Genomic DNA, 17,863 nt, shown 5'->3' on the forward strand with positions numbered 1-17,863 from the left:
TGTATGTATAAAATATAATTTTATCTGTCTTTTAACTGTTCCCACGGCATATCCGTCTGTATTGATAAAAAATAATTTTGGTTTCCCACGGAATTTTCGTATATAAAATTATAAAATATAATTATAATTAATTTTTATCTTAAAGTTATTACTTTATACCCTTTCCTTTCCTTTCTTTTCCTTTTCACTTTCCCATTGCAACACAGCTCGCTAGCACCGTCTCCCTCTCAGCTATACGGCGATAACGCAGCTCAAGCACCGTCTCGCTCTCATCTCCGACGACCCACTCAGTCGGCGCGACCGTCTCAGCTACTACGAAGACCCAGCAGCGCCGTTTTCTTCCCTCTCAATTCGAACAGTGAGTTTAATCCTTACTTCTCAATCTTCTTATTCTTCTACTTGAATGATATAATGTTGTTCTGTGAAGGTTAGAATCAACTTTGTTGTTGTTGGTAGACATGAAATTTTATGGGATTTGCTCTTAGTTAATTTGTTGGAATTTTATAATCTGTTGTTTAGGTTTTTTTTAGCATTTTCCTGCATTGTTTTGTGATTTGGTCTTGGTTTCATACAATAAGATTTGATCCATGTTTCAATTGATGGAGAAAGATGATGGTCTAGCTTTTTGCTGCTGTCTAGGTTGTTTTTAGCTCTTTGAATCCTTTTTTTAGTAACTTAATTTCACTATGTCCCAAAAACACTATGTCCCAAAATAACCAACACAGTCACATGAATTAGTAATATTGTTGAGTAATTCAAAACTAAGTTATTAAGGATTTGCTGAGTAAAAATTGAGGGATTAGATTCTTTTTTCAAATGTGTAGTACAATTGTATCAAGTTATAATCCATTACTGTGTTTCCCCCTCCAAGTTTCCAACAACTTCATTTCTTCTACAATGAAGCACTTGCTCTCTTGTATCAAGTTTTCTACCTCTATTTCCTCTTCTTCTCAGTCTAGTCTCCCTCTATATTACAACCATTTTGACAAAAGCTGCTAAATTTTCTAGTAGATCAGCACAGAGCCACTAAAGTAGTTTAATTATTAAGCAAACTTAATGTATGTTACTGTAAAAGTATAAAAATAGTTGTGTGTTTGTATGTGACATAATGTAGAACTTTCCCTTAAATCTAAACTGAGATTTTGAAATATCTATGATTTGAAGGCTTTATGAAATTTCTAGATACTTTCTCATGTAAATCTTCGATTTTTACATCTATTTTTTCTTTTATTTGTGTGTGTTTGTTTGTTTTTGTGTAATTGTGTTTATATGTTTATGTGTGTGTGTTTATGAGGTAATGATATTGGGAAAAAAAAGTTCTGGTTTTTTTCTTTTGGGCCTTAGAATTGGTAGCTCTTCTTTCTTGACATCTTATAACTTCAGCCTTGTGAGTTGTTTTCCTATTTAGGAGCTTCTTTTGAAAATGAATGGCTACCCACCTGATCGTAGTTGGGTATATGATAGACTTAACCCTCGTAGAGGGGGGTTGAAACCCGCCTTTATATCTGGTGTTAAAGAGTTTGTAAGAAAGGCAAAAAGTCGACCTCAGTTTGTAAGCGATGGTGGAATCAGATGTCCTTGTGACAGGTGCACGTGTAGGCGTATACAGTCTGCATGTAGAGTCAAACTTCACTTGTATAAGTATGGGTTCAAACCAAATTATTTGTATTGGACTGGTCACGGCGAAGAAATCCCACGTATCGACCCAAATAATGTTCCAAGTAGTAGCGGACATATGGATAATGAAGATCCATTTACGTTAATGCAACATATGGTCGAGGATGCATTTGATCACTCAACATATGACTTCCAAAGTATGGGTGATGAGGACAACGAGGAAGAGATTAATGAAGAACCACCAAATGATGATGATCAAGACTTTTATGATTTGCTAACTACTGCAAATCGACCCTTATATGAGGGGGCTTCTGATTCAAAACTTTCAATGTCTGTGAAACTTATGGCTTGCAAAACAAATTGGAATATTCCTCAAAGTGTCTTGATTTCATTGCTAGCATGCTTATAGATGTGTGTCCTTCAAAGGATTTATTACCAAAAAATTTCTACCAAGCGGAAAAAATGGTGTCTAAGCTAGGATTGAACTCTGAGAAAATTGACTGTTGTCCTAACGGGTGCATGTTGTTTTACAAAGATAATAGTGCAGATCGAGAGTGTAGGTTTTGTCATGAACCAAGATATCTTCCTCGTAAGACTGGGATAGGTAACTACAAAGACATTCCAGCTAAGAGAATGTTCTACATGCCAATAACTCCTAGGTTGAAAAGATTATATGCATCAATGGAAACTTCAGCCAAAATGGTATGGCATCATAATAGACCGAGTTCAGGCATTTTACGACATCCGTCTGATGGGGAAGCTTGGAAGCATTTTGATAATGAAAACTTGTATTGTTCAATGTAACAATGTTAGTCATCTATTTCAACAACTTACTTGCATTTGTCATTTACTTTTTTCTTTTTTCTTTTTCATGTATTGTCCTCATTATGGTCTCTCTACTGTTTTAGTTTTGTCTACTGTTTTAGTTTCAATGTGGTCTCTCTACTGTTTTAGTTTTGTCTTTTTTATGAATTGTTTATTTTTCAATGCTTCAAATTGTTACTTTTTTTTGTGCAAATTGATAGATGATTAATTCTACTGTCCTTTTTTCGGTTATCATTTTCTATAGATGCCTCCAAAAGAAAAGCTCAAGGTCAAGAAGAATTCTTTGAAGAAGAATCATTTGAAGAAGAGTCGCGTGATTTTACCGCATATGGTTACACAAGTAGCTCAACAGGTAGGAAGTGCAATGTATTTTGTTTGTGATAATACTAGGCAATTTACCATCACTTGTAAGTAATGTTGTTACAATCTGATCCAGATGCCTCCACTAGGAAAGATGAATGAAATGCATCATTCTGATCCAGTTGTAAGGATGATGCCTACACCGGGTTTTGTAAGTAATGTTACAAATTAAATTGCATATTTAATGATAATTGGTGCGTATATTCTAGATGTTGGCTGGCTGTAGGTACATGATTGGTGAAAAATTCGTGAAATCTTTTTCGTGAGACTTAGCATTTTGTTTTATAAAAAATACCCAGGTACAACCAATAGTTGCTCCTTTGCAATTGGATGCCAATTCCACTACACTAGCCCCTCACCTAGGCCAGACGAACGAAATGCATCAATCTGATTCAGTTATGAGGATGATGCCTACACCGGGTTTTGTACCACATAACACAGTACATCCTTCTAGGCAGGACCACATATCTCCAGCCCCGACTACTAATCATTCTCCATCACAGCCGTTGACTTCTGTTTCGTCCCGACATACTTCTCTTTCAGCAAATCTACCACCTTCAATACCCGTTGGTAGTGGCGATAGGACGCAGGGGTCACGATACTCTCGTCCTATCCATGAGAAGGCGAGTGATGGGAGGCCAATGATTCATCCAGATGGCCGAGGGTATGGAACTAATTTATTTTAACTTGTCATTGTTTCATTGTATACTTCGATGATATATTTTACATATTGCTTATAAATTGTTTGTAGGTGGGAACCTTGTAGGGTGGCCTCCAGGGCCCTCACCAAAGCAATTCAAGAAAAATATCAAAATGCATACGCCAAATGGTCAGATATTCCACCAGACATAGTGAACTTATGGTATCAAAAATTTGGTGTAAGATTATATTTCTCATTAACTAAGTTCATTTATAGTGAATATTAATGAATATATTCTAATTTTTTCAAAATGTAATATTGTAGAGTTATGTTGCTTGGCTGCCTGAGCATGATTATCAGATTAAGAAAATCTTTGAATCCAAAGGCTCGAGGCGTCTTTCTGAGATGTACATGGAAGCGAGGAACAAGCGTGAACGCCCATCTTGGATAGGTGAGGATGCTTGGAAAGAGCTTGATATTGAGTGGAAGAAGCCAGCCTATAAAGCGATATCACAGCGAAATAAGAAGAATCGTAATTCTGCTAAAGGTGGGTCTGTCCATACTGGCGGATCCATAACTTTCACCGAGCATACCTTACGGATGGTATGTTTTCCCTTCTACATATTCTAAAACTGATTTGCCTGAACCGATTTGCCTGCCATTAAAATGCTGAACTGTTATGATAGGCTGAACTTGTGATAGGCTGAACTGTTATTATTGTTATTATTGTTGTGATAGGCTGAACTTGCCTGCCATTAAAATGCTGAACTATTATGATAGGTTGAACTTGTGATAGGCTGAACTGTTATTATTGTTATTATTGTTGTGATAGGCTGAACTTGCCAGCCATTAAAATGATGAACTGTTATGATAGGCTGAACTGTTATTATTGTTGTGATAGGCTGAACTTGTCTGCCATTAAAATGTTGAACTGTTATGATAGGTTGAACTTGTGATAGGCTAAACTTGTTATAGGATGAACTGTTATGAATTCTGAACTTGTTTTTATGCTTTATGAAAGGCTGAAGAGTTGGGTAGAGAACCCACAGTGGATGAGGTCTTTTTAAGAACTCACATTCGTAAGAAGGACTCAACTTGGGTTGATCTTAGATCTCAAAACACTTATGTAAGAAAAATTAAAGCATTGATTCATTATTTTTTTTGTTTTAGGTTTTAATATTAGTACTGTAGCATTTACATTGTTTTTTTAAAATTTTGAACAGGGTAGTTTCCAAAGTAATTTGAATCAGGCCTCAGAAGGTGCAGATGAGAGTGGCTCCCAAATGGTCGACTCTGCGACTCGTTTAAAACTGTGGGCCAAATCTGTTGGGGGGAAAAATCGAGGACGTCTATATGGTGTAGGAGATAGGTCCTCGAATTATAGACCAGGTGTTTCAAGTCTCGCCCCAGACACTGTTCCATCTATGGGTTGCAGCCAAGTTTCATCCCATTATTCTCATGAGATGGCAACACAGTTGGCCACACTTGAGGAGCGAGCAAAGGCAGCAGAGGATGAGGTTCGGAATACAAGGGAGGAGCTTAGGCAAGCAGAGCTTAAGCGACAAAAGGAAGCTCAGCAGTCAGAACAGCGTGCTGCAGAGTTCCAAATGCAGCTGATAGCGTTGACAAAAAGTGTAGCTGCCATGCAGGCCGAGCCCTCCCGTCGTCGACGTCGTCATCCAGATTATGATGAGGATGAGTCAGAGGATGGGTCCGAGGATGGGTCCGAGGATGGATCCGAGGAAGGGTCTGAGGATGAATCCGAGGATAACGAGGAAAATTGATATTTAGTTTGTGTTGTTATTATGACTTCATCTTATGCTTAGATTATTAACGGTGCATTTTGTTATTATTACCGATTAAGCTTAGACTTGTGGCTACATCTTTTGTCGAAATTGCTAGTTTCTAATTTGGTTATTTTGACACTTGTTATAGTGTCAATTTTTGTTAACAATACATTTTAGTTTGATGAAGTGATCTTTTGATAACACAATTTGATTAATTTTAAATTTAGTTATGGTTTAGTTTGTTTGGAATTGGTTCTGATGTTGGATGAAATTGGAGTAAGCAACTCTTGACAATTGTTTCAGTTGTTTAGTTTTTTTGGAACAGGTTAAGAAAGTAAAAAAAAAAAAAAAAATTGACATTACCCACGGCAATACCGTAGAAATACTGGTCTAAACCTTTTCTAGGTTCTGATGGTAAAGCCGTGGGAAAGAGACATTGATGGTAATGCCGTGGGTATTAGTCACGGCTAAGTCTCGAGTAATAACGTGGACTAGGCCGTGGGTAATGCGTGGGTAACTTTACCCACGGCATTTTCCTGGATAGCGAATTACCAACGAAGCAAAATGCCACGGACCGATGCCGTGGGTATGCCGTGGGTAACTTTCATATACTCAAGGCTAAGCCGTGGGTAATGATAAAAATGGCCGTGGGTATACACTGTTTTTCTTGTAGTGGAATACTAACTTTTTATTTTTATTTTTTGACGCAAATTATAAACTTTTAACATTTTATTTTTAAAGTTTATGGTTTATTAAATCTAAAATACTAAGTTTTTTAATATTTTAAAATACTAAGTTTATGGTTTATTTTTAATATTTTAAAATACTAAGTTTTTTAGTTGACAAAACTACCGACTTTTAACATATATATTATCTTTTTTTAAATTTAATATTTTTCTTTTATGGATTATTATTTCACAAAATACTATTTTTTTGAAAAAAATAAATAATTTTTTTTTAAAAAAAATATTTACTGTTTTCGAAATTTTCAAATTTAAATATACTTTTTTTTTTTTACAAAAACAATAATTTTTATACAGAGTCATAATAAAATGTTAGTAACAAATTACCAAGTACTAATTAATAACTATTACTAAGTATCCGGTAAAAAAAACTATCACTAAGTATTATAAATTAAAATTACATTACTTACTTGGGTGCCGGGTAGAGTCTTACTTGGCGCGCTCCTAACCACAAACTCCGCTCCTAACCCACGACCTCCGATGACCACGAGAATTTGCTAATAAAAATGGTAAACAACAAATATTAGAACATATACATTTAAATAACAAAGCAAAAATTTTAACTTTTTCTTTTTAAAAATACACAAACTGTTAAAATTTATCTTTTTAAAAAAGAATTTTTTAAAAATTTCGGTTTTAAAAAAAAGAATATAAATATACTGTTTTTTTTTTTTTAAAAAAAATCTTTTTTTAATTTTTTTCGAAATAATCAAATTTAAATATATTTGTTTTATTTTTTTTTCAAAAACAATAATTTTTATAAATAGTGATAAGAAAATATTAGTAACAAATTACAAAATACTAATTAATAACTATTACTAAGCATACGGTAAAAAAAAACTATCACTAAGTATTATAAATTAAAATTACGTTACTTACTTGGGTGCCGAGTAGATTCTTGCTTGGCGCGCTCCTAGCCCACGAACTCCGCTCCTAACCCACAACCTCCGACGACCATGAGAATAAGACTTGCTATTAAAAATGGTAAACAACAAATATTAGAACATATACATTTAAATAACAAAGCAAAAATTTTAAATTCGTAAAAGTAAAACACAAACACTTACCACTTTTTGTATGGAGATTAAGTTGAAAGTATGAAATTTAAGAGAGAAGTTAGAGAAAATTTAGAGAGAGAATGGAAATGTAAAAATGAAGTGAAGGTGTAATAGATTTGTTGAAGAGGAATATATAGGAGTAATATTATACAAGACCGTTCGTAATTTCAAATTCAAATGTGCATTACTGGCGGCCTTGGACCGTCATAAATTCTTAACGGCTAATACATTACTGGCGGTCTGACACCGTCGTAATGCCTGTCTGCATTACTGGCGGCCTAGCCTCGCCATTAATGCCTAACGTCTCTTTAATTACTGACGGCCTGACACCGTCGTAATTGATGACACCTTTTGGTGCATTACTGACGGCCTGACACCGTCACTAATGCTTAATATTACCGTTTTGAATTTTTTCGTTCCTCAAGAAGCATTACTGACGGCTGGGAGCCTTCAATAACCCACAAATGCATTACTGAGGGCTAAAAGCCCTCAAAATATTATGTTTTCTTGTAGTGTAATTTTTGTCTAACAACTAATAAAGTTATTATGTGATTGCAGGATTCTTCTAACCTCAATGAATCTAAATTTAATTATGAGAAAAAATAAATCTTCAGCATGAGAATGGAAGTAGCAACATATATAATTTAGTTTTGAAATATTCATATCACCACACATTATATTATTTATAGGAAATATTGATAGCGCTGACTGAGATTGCATAAATCACATACATACCCTCAATGAAATTAAATTCAATTTTGAGGCAAAATAAATCATGCATAGATCAACTTCATATAGTATTGTATTTCCATTAATAAACTTACATAATACATATTTAAATTAAAGTAAGTTCACAGTCAGCAACCTTAATTCTACAAAAACTATATATTTGAGTTTCAACAAAATTATAATGTCATTCTAATTTTGTTAAACCTACCGATTATAATTAAACATGTGATTAATAATAAGTTGCAAAGAAAATATATAAGCTGCATATATAAAGTTCAAAACAAGATCTACTCACTGCACTACTGGGCTTTACTTTACTTCAAAGCCTGAGATTGAAGAATTAGATTCTGATTCCTACTTCAAAAGAGGAAATTAAGGTGAACAATTATGAATGTTACAGACGATGAATACATTATATCTTTGTCAATTCAAAAAGAAAAAACAACGATGAGTACAACACCACTTACTTGGAACTCTTTAAGGGTGCCCCTTCACTTTATGACAGTAATATATATATATATACTTATATCCGAGCCTATTTGTATAGATCATATCCAGGAACGGAACAAGAAAAATTTATTAAGGGTGGCGAAAATATAACACACTATAAGTTACATCATCAATCACTTGTTTCGACTATTAATAATTTTAAATAAGTTTCTTAAATTTTAAAAAAATCAATCTAGCATATAAAAATTAATCTCTAATTTTTTTTAAGCCTAATGGCTATAATTCCACATTTTTAAAGTGAATAACTGGATTTTTTTGAGTTTGAACCCCGCTTTTTATATATATAATACGATATTTCTGCTAACTGAACTAATTAAGCCATGAGACTAATCTCTATTTTATCTTTTAATTTAAAATAAAGTGAGTGAATGGTTTGTCTTTTCGGTTAAGCAAACTAAAATGGACTATTTAGTATTATTTATTTTTTATAAAAAAAAATATATATTGAGAGTATGGTACCCAGTCCAAGACAAAGAATATCTTAAGGCTTTTAGAACACTTATGAAAATAATTATATTTACCTCCTCCAAAAAGCTAAAAACTTCCTGAATTTAAGATATGTATTTTTACCACAAGACTAAACTCTTGGATTTAGTATTTACATTACAATGGCCAATGAATATTTTTCTTTGTGACTAAGAATCAAGTGGTGAGTGGTACCGGTGACAAATGGATGACAATAGACTGAACAAGTCTGCGTTAGTTTTTGTTTTACCATATGAAATCATTGTTATTTTATATAGTCTAATGCAGTGGCGAACACTATTTTTTTTAATATATGGACAGGGGCGACACTATGCATAATAGGGGTATACTATAGTATCACATATGTTCTAAGGGTGGCGACCGCCCCCTTTCAACTAGAGCTGTCAAAATGGGCGTATACTATAGTATCACATATGTTCTAAGGGTGGCGACCGCCCCCTTTCAACTAGAGCTGTCAAAATGGGCGGCCCAGCCAATTTCGGGCCGGCCCGGTCGGGCTTCGGGCTTTATCGGGCCGGGCTAAAAAGCCCGGATAAAAAATGGGCTATCAAAATTAGTGCCCGAGCCCGGCCCGATATAGGTAGTCGGGCTTTCGGGCCAGCCCGATTTATTTTTTAATTTTTTTTTTTACTTCTAGTGCTCAAAGCCTCAAACTCAACCATGTAAATAGCATTAATAATTCTCGCGCGTCCTATTTTCTACTCATCCGCTATATATATATATATAATAATTCTCGCGCGCCGTATTTTTACTCATCCACAATCTACGAGTTTCTCGCGCGCCCTATTTTTACTCATCCACTACCTACGAGTTTCTCGCGCGTCATATTTTTACTCATCCGCTACCTACGACTTTCTCGCGCGCCCTATTTTTATTCATCCGCTACGTACGAGTTTCTCGCGCACCCTATTTTTATTCATCCACTACGTAAGAGTTTCTCGCGCGCCCTATTTTTACTCATCCACTACCTACGAGTTTCTCGCGCCCTATTTTTACGCATCCGCTACTTACGAGTTTCTCGTGCGTCATATTTTTACTCATCCGCTACCTACGACTTTCTCGCGCGCCCTATTTTTACTCATCCGCTACGTACGAGTTTCTCGCACGCCCTATTTTTATTCATCAACTACGTACGAGTTTCTCGCGCGTCCTATTTTTACTCATCCGCTACCTACGAGTTTCTTGGGTGCCCTATTTTTACTCATCTGCTACTTAAGTAGCGGACGGTGTTTTATAATTTATATTACAAACTAATTTCAAATCATCCAAAACAAATTATTTATATATATTTTTTTTAATTTTAATTTTTTCGGGCTTGCGGGCATCCCGCGGCCCATTTGGGCTAGCCCATATTTTATTCGGGCTTTGTCGGGTCGGGCTAAAAAGCCCGGAAATAATTCGGGCTAAGATTTTCAAAGCCCGAGCCCGGAAAAAAAATCGTTCTTGGCGGGCCGGCCCATTCGGGCTAGCCCATTTTGACAGCTCTACTTTCAACAACACCTGGTTCCGTCCCTGATCATATCACTGCCAATATTATGTACAGAGTTAGAAAAATTGAATTAAATTAAATATTAACAAAGTGTACGCCTATGTTAGGGATGAGATTTAGATCGGGTGATGGAACTACTTCACGCAATTATACACAGTAGATAATCTCAGCTGTACAAATAGATTGGGTGATTTTGATTTATTGAATTAATTTTATATAGAATTTAATTTGGCCATTAATTTTTGATCAGAAATAGTTTGCGTTGACGCAGTAACGGTGTAAATCCATTTGCGTTAGGAACGTCATATGTAAGTGGAGATCTCCACATGAGAATTGCTCTGTTGGGGTATCTGAAGGCAGCGAATTTTTCCGTGTTAGGAACGTCATGCATCTTATCCAAATCTTTCACCACTAGACCAAACTTAGTGTAATATGTGCATAAATTGTTTATGTTTATTATTGCCACAAAGACTCACATTAATGTCTTAGATTTGTTGTTTATATGAGGTGATGTTTATGTACATAAATTTAATATATTTTTTTTAATGTTGATAGATCACTGCGTGAACTGTGAGATCCTGTGAGATCCATGGAGCTGGCCGGGGAAAAAAAAAACTCATGAAGTGGAGAATGAAAAACATTTTAGATGATAGAAATCAAGGAAGTGGCAAAATATTATTCGTTCAATTCTTCTCTTGTTGACATCCCTAGTCCATATTGAAATGTTTTTAATTTGTTTAGGTCTCATATAAATTTTATTTAATCTTGAGATTGATGAATATTCACCGAAAGTGTAAAATACATTAAATTTTAATCATATTTCTTTAATTTGTCACATCATAATTTAGAGTTTTTTTTTCTTACAATAATTTATAGCTTTTAAATAAAAGTAGTTACGTGATTGATTGTTGGGTTGGGAGTAATTCAATCGGTTAAGTTAGTTGAACTAAAAGTTATAAAATCGAAGGTCCAAGGTTGATTTTGTCTTTATTGTATGTCTCATTTTGTCTTTAATTTCAGTCTCTAATCTATTTAAAAACTCTTTACCAAATATTAGTGTTTATTGTTCATATATTTAAAAAATAGTCTCTATAAAAAAGAATAATTAATTAAGAATTTAAATTGTTTAAAAAAGAAGATTGGGAACTGTATGCCAGAAATCACACATGGAATTCTCATCTCTTTATAAAAGGTCTACTCTTTAGTCTTTATTCTAAGTTGTGCTTTTTCTTCATCTCCTTGCCTCTTTTGCATGTGCTGAAGCAAAGGCGTTAGTTATGGATTTCTAAAAACAATTGTTTTTTTTTTTTGCGTCAGACTTCTGAACAAAGCTTTGAGATGTTACTTCTTTATAGTAAAGTTCATTATAAACTAATTTATGCTAAAACATGAAAGAAATTATTCATAAGCAAGTATGGTCTAGAATCTAGATAGACCCAAAAATGTCATTGTTTGATCATGGGAATAAGTAAACATCAATGGAATAAGTTTTTTGCTTTCACTCTAAGCATGTACACTATCAACTATCAAGGTATCTGAAATTACAATTTAAAATGTAATAGCCTATCGCACACTCATTGTTAAGTGTCTATGATAGAGCTAAAAGATTTCTAACCGAAAAATTGTTGTCATTTTCTTCAATTTACCAACCAATCAACAAATAAACTTAATCCTTGTTGATTAATAAGGTGAAATAGGTTGGATCGAGATAGACTTTGTAAATCTAAAATTTGACCTAGGTCTGAGTATGGCCTGTAACCTGATAAAAATTTTCAAAGTCTAAGTATGAGTCTGTGACCTTTTTTTATTTATAGAAAAGGGTATGTATTAACTCACTAAGTGATTAAAAGAAGGACCATTAAAATCATTTTATAGAAAAATGTCTAGTACGAACCAATATAGAATTAAAAGAAACAACAAAAAAGGCCGTTGTGATCCTCATGTGCCAAGAAATCTGCACAATAGGAGGAACACAGGCCTTTCAATCTGGTAGGTGAAGGAGATATAGAACCTCTTCAAGGAGAAGTTTGAGGTATGAAATAAATGTCGGTCTTCTAATATTTTGATGGTTGTTTTGTCACCAACAAAGAATTAGTTTTAAAAATGGCTTGAGGTAACTCTAGCTATATTGCGAGCTAATTTGATGTCAAAGGAGGAGTGTCCTCATATTAGTATAGTCTTATTTCGAGGTCTGAATATATGATAAAAATTAAGTAGATCAATCGGGCATGAAATTAATGTAGATTATTATGCTAAATTATTGAAAATATTAATAAATTTATAATTTAATACAAAATATTAATAAACTTTAAAATAGGGGGACAATTTGATTTTCTTTCTTCCCTAAATCTTCAAACAATCAAGCTTATGGGTGATTGAAAGTCTAAAGTAAAGTGAGTATTTCAATTTTCCCTTATTATTTTCTCCTTTTTCAGCATAACCCTAAAACTCCAATTTGTTAAAACTTTAATTTTCTCATGAATGGATTTTGATTTTTGTTTCTCAATTTCTTAAATCTTCCTTATTCTGTACTTTCTTGTTGTTAATTTTCTAACCATTTAATTGGAACATGTGATCGTTGTTTATAATTGAAAATCTTCTTTTGTAAGAAATTATAATTGATATAGTTGAATTTCTACAACACCGAACTGATCGGTTAAATGAGCGCCTTGTAATTTTTATATAAAGAGATGTTCGTGAAACAATTAACAATGATATTATTTTAGCTCGTATTCAAAAATAGATAGTATTCGACGATTTTCATTGTAAATATATTGCATTAAGCAATATCATTTCTTATTTTCAGTATAATTAAGTTCATAGTTTCTTTTATTTTAGTCACACCAATATTTTATATCTGAATATTTGCCCCTTGACTTTTCATTTGTCTGATCCCTTAGACGCCGTAGAAGATCTTATTTGGCACAAACAGATTCCCTTAAATGTGTCTACTTTTGCTTGGAGAGTGTTGAGAGACAGGTTGCCAACTAAAATAAATTTGGCGATTTGTGGCATTACTCCAGAGGCTCAGTCTTGTGTGGCCGAATGTGGAGGCATGCAGTCAACTCAACACTTATTTATTTCCTGTAGCATCTTGGGCTCTCTCTGGTCGTCAGTTAGGTCGTGGATTGGCTTGTCATCGGTGGATCCTCACAATCTAGTTGATCATTTTATTCAGTTTAATTATTCTTCTGGTGGTCTCAGAGCGTGTTGCTCCTTCTTACAACTTATTTGGCTCTTATGCGTCGGTTATTTGGAACGAAAGAAATCAAAGATTATTCCAAAACTCTGAGTAGTCCTTACCTCAATTGCTGGTCAGATCAAATTGTATTCTTACTAGTGGTTTAAGACAACAAATTCCAATATAGTTTCCATAGCTGGTGGTTGAGTCTGCTTACTTGTTTGGGCATAGCGTAACTTTGTAATTAACTTTGTTTCCGCGATTGTTCTTTAGATTATTGTACCTCTAAACTCTTGTAGTCTTTTTTGGCAAACCTTATACCGAAGGAACTAATTGGTTGGTTATTATATATCTCATCTTGGCTTATTAAAAATTTTTATCTATCACCTTAGTTACTTTACAAGTTTCATACTTTCTTTCAATGGGAGAAGAGAAAATCCAAAATGGACGTGCGATGCAACAACCACTAGAAACGGCAACAACTCATCCCACAAACGGCAACAACTCACATACAATTTGTGGTTTCGTTTTTCTCTTTTTTTCATCACTTTACGCTGCGTATACCGCATGCTCCGGACTATGCTTCTTTACTTCAATTATGTCATTGCCAGCTAATGAGTGATCACAAACAATATTAGGCTGATCTTGATGCTACATTTAAGAATGTCAAGTCAATAATTAAAGATAAGTTAAGTTAGTATTTAAAGTTTAATTAACATTGACAAGTCAAACGTTGTTGTAGTTTCCTTGTCGCACAGTGTAATGTAACTATGTAAGTAAAAAAGGTTTCTTTAATTTGTCAGAGTAGGGTGAAATGTGAACTTGATTTGCGGAGGGGATTTTATTTTTACTACATTTGCGGAGGGAGGGATTAAGATAAGTAGATAACAACTTGATCAAACCGAAACATATGGAGCTAAGATAAAGGTGGGCGTGAATATTAAACTAAGGGGTTGTTTGTTTTAGATTTGGTTCTCTTTAATTTTATCTTTTATATTGGTATGTAGTAGTAACTTTAACTATTTTTTTTTTCTTCTCTATCTTTTAAGTGTTTTTTTTTCTTTGTGATTTACCAAGGAAATGAAATGAGAGATAATATGAGAGTTTTTTTTTTGGAAAGTTAATTCAAATCTTATTGTTTTAGAGTTAAGTTATTTCAACATTGAGATATTATAATGTAATTCAGATCCTGCATATAAAACATTATATTTATATCAACTAAGTTATGCTTACAGAAATACCATCTATTTTTATTTCTATATCTTTATTTCTATTTTTTTTATCACATGGATTCTATAATCTAATGTAAATATTAACCGATTCTCTCCTAAAAAATAAACTTGTAAAAACATGAATTGCAAACAAATTTAATATAAGATTCGTAAAAAAAAAAAAATTAATATGAGATCTACCTTATTTAATTCTTATGATTTTATTCCATGACTCCTATTATTTGAAACGGAGATAATATCAATTAATGACATGCACGTTCCACTCAAATCTTAAACATATTGTCCGGTGGTGATTAACGCTACATTACTGTTCGATTTCTCGTAATTATGATTGAGAGGTGGTTGGAATCATTTGATGTCAGGACTGACTCCTGAATCAGATTATGTCAGTGGACCTATTCTGGTGGTTGATGTTGAATTTGGTAGGAATGACCGTTGAACCACTTGATGTTAGAACTGACCGTCGAACCAAATTAGGCGGTCCAGTGGGCCGAATACTAGTGGTAAAAAAAAGCATATATTGATTTTTTTTTTTTTGGTTGATGGATATATTGAATTTTAACTATTATTAAAAATTTATTTTCCAATCTTAATCATAAAGAGAGGAAAAATAGAATAATGTTTTTGAATCTAAAAATAGAATAATGTTAGGGATATCAAATCTTAACTATTAATTAGTAAAAATATATTTTAAATATTTTGACTGTATTTTGATTTTATTTTCTATATTACTACATCTTAATTAACCATTTTGACTAATATTTGTCAAAGGAAAGAAAAATTAAACCATTTTGACTATATATATATATGGGGAGGGATCAAATTACACCGGTGTAATATTTGAGTAATGTTACACCGCTCAATAACGCTTTAACGAATACAAATTTTACAAAATCCACCGTTGGATTGAAAACTTATATCGTATAGATCATCCGTGTTGAATTTTAAAAAAATCTAAAATCATTTGATATGTTATTGAGACCGATGAAGATTAATGGTTTATGCGTTTTTATTGAATACCGTTAATCTTCATTTGTCTCAATAACATATCAAATAATTTTAGTTTTTTGTAAAATTCAACATGGATGATCTATACGATATAAACTTTCAATCCAACGGTGAATTTTGTAAAATTTATATTCGTTAAAGCGTTATTGAGAGGTGTAACATTACTCAAATGTTACACCGGTGTAATTTGATCCCTCCCCTATATATATATATATATATGGGGTTTTCTAACTTAGACCCTAGTTAGGTCTAAGTTAGCAAGGTGCACCTTTTTAATTGGACCAAAATACCCATTCTTTTTAATTAATTAACCAAAATACCCATTAATAGACGCGGATCCAGTGTCGCACGCGTACCGAACGACCATGGTTACAGACCGTTGATTTCCATCAGACAGCCAAGATCTGATCTCATCATGACTGTCTGATCAATCCGACAGCCCAGATCATCCTGATCCATCAGATTCCAGTGCGTGCGTCACACTGGATTACACCCTGGAGAGAGAAAAATTTGCTTTTTAAAAGTAGGACACGTGTCACACAATGGTTGGCTGGACGTGATTTTTGTTCATTTAATACTTTGAACTCAATTATTTCGTTGTAAATTAATTTTTTATTTTTTATTTTTTTATACCAAAATTCATAATTTTTTTTTCTACAAATAGAGACTTGGTTCGTTTGATTTGGACACCGAAAAAAAAATTTAATTTTTCACTACCTTAATCTCATTTTTTGTCTACTAAATACGTTACTTGTGTGTTGTAATTTAACACGCACCACTCAACCAACTCACTGAAACCATTATACCAGGAAAGTAGTAGATAATATTCTGGAACTTTTGGTATATTTTATGAAATTTTTGGAGACCTGAAACTATTTTTAGTTAATTAAATGAGATAAAATGGTAATTAAAAACTAATGTTTGCTTCTGAAACCATTTTACTGGTAGAATGGTTGCACATAGTTGTATTCTGAAACCATTTTACTGGTAGAATGGTTTCAATGAGTAATTTATTAATTGTGTTTGCTTCTGAAACCATTTATCTGGTACAATGGTTTCAGAGAGTTGTAATCTGAAACCATTTTGCTGGTAGAATGGTTTCAGTAAGTTGATTATTAGTTATTTGCTTCTGAAACCATTTAGCTTGTAGAATGGTTGCACATAGTTGTACTCTGAAACTATTTTACTGGTAGAATGGTTTCAGTGAGTAATTTATTAATTGTGTTTGCTTCTGAAACCATTTAGCTGGTAGAATGGTTTCAGAGATTTGTACTCTGAAACCATTTTCCTGGTAGAATGGTTTCAGTGAGTTGATGTAAGGTAGTGAAAAATGAGATTAAGGTAGTGAAAAATTGGGTTTTTTTTTTGTGTCCAAATTAAACGAACCAAGTCTCTATTTGTAGAGAAAAAAAAATTATGAATTTTGGTATAAAAAAAAAAAATAAAAAATTAATTTACAACGAAATAATTGAGTTCAAAGTATTAAATGGAAAAAAATCACGCCCAGCCAATCAGACAGCGACACGTGTCCTGCTTTTTAAAAAGTAGATTCTTCTCTCTCCAGGGTGTAATCCAGTGTGGTGCACGCGATGGAATCTGATGGATTCGGATGATCTGGGCTGTCTGATTGATCAGACAGTCTTGATGAGATCAGATCTTGGCTGTCTGATGGAAATCAACGGCCTGTAACCATGGTCATGCGGTACGCACGCGACACTGGATCCGCGTCCATTGATGGTAATTTGGTTAATTAATTAAAAAGAATGGGTATTTTGGTCCAACTGAAAAGGTGCACTTTACTAATTTAGACCCAACTAACCCCCTATATATAAATATATATATATATATATATAAATAAAACATTTTGACTATTATTATTACTACTAGCAGACATTCACGTTCCTCGCCAGTTTGTGTCTATTATGCAAACTCATGTAAAAAAAGACATGTCTTATGTTAGGATGAATTTGCTAATAAAATATTGTTGCTGCTCAAAAAAAATCCCTTATGTTAAGGGTATTAGTGGTATTATGAAAAGTTCACTCCAAAAGTTTTTTATCGTCTTTATATATCTACTAGCGACCAAACAAAGTGCGTTCGATGCTAGTCTATGTCTATTATGCAAACTTATGTCAAAAAAAAGAAAAAAATGTCTTGTTAATAAAATTTTTTAGCTTAGTAAAAAAACAAAAAATAAA

General features: G+C 33.4%; 1 protein-coding gene across 2 annotated transcripts; it reads left to right on the top strand.

The window, feature by feature from the left end:
* The first annotated feature begins 251 nt into the window (after positions 1-251).
* LOC123916568 lies at positions 252-5,327 on the top strand. Of its 2 annotated transcripts, XM_045968049.1 has the most exons (6): positions 252-358; positions 1,409-1,635; positions 3,637-3,680; positions 3,767-4,045; positions 4,464-4,568; positions 4,666-5,327. In XM_045968049.1, exons 2-6 carry the CDS (start codon positions 1,560-1,562, stop codon positions 5,224-5,226), a joined length of 1,065 nt encoding a protein of 354 aa, XP_045824005.1. In that variant the 5' UTR covers positions 252-358; positions 1,409-1,559; the 3' UTR covers positions 5,227-5,327. The 2 variants fall into 2 exon arrangements, with proteins under 2 accessions (XP_045824005.1, XP_045824006.1); XM_045968050.1 differs by lacking the exon at positions 3,637-3,680 and having other exon boundaries at positions 1,409-1,641.
* The last annotated feature ends 12,536 nt before the right edge of the window (positions 5,328-17,863 follow it).

Source organism: Trifolium pratense, linkage group LG3 (assembly GCF_020283565.1).
Source record: "Trifolium pratense cultivar HEN17-A07 linkage group LG3, ARS_RC_1.1, whole genome shotgun sequence".
Taxonomy (NCBI): domain Eukaryota; kingdom Viridiplantae; phylum Streptophyta; class Magnoliopsida; order Fabales; family Fabaceae; genus Trifolium; species Trifolium pratense.

Bases quoted from the DNA above. Each gene is read 5' to 3' on its own strand.
- LOC123916568 (XM_045968049.1), top strand. From the start codon at position 1,560: ATGGTGGAATCAGATGTCCTTGTGACAGGTGCACGTGTAGGCGTATAC. The intron at 1,636-3,636 runs GTATAAGTATGG...CCAAATGGTCAG, and splicing joins TGTAGAGTCAAACTTCACTT to ATATTCCACCAGACATAGTG. The intron at 3,681-3,766 runs GTAAGATTATAT...GTAATATTGTAG, and splicing joins TATGGTATCAAAAATTTGGT to AGTTATGTTGCTTGGCTGCC.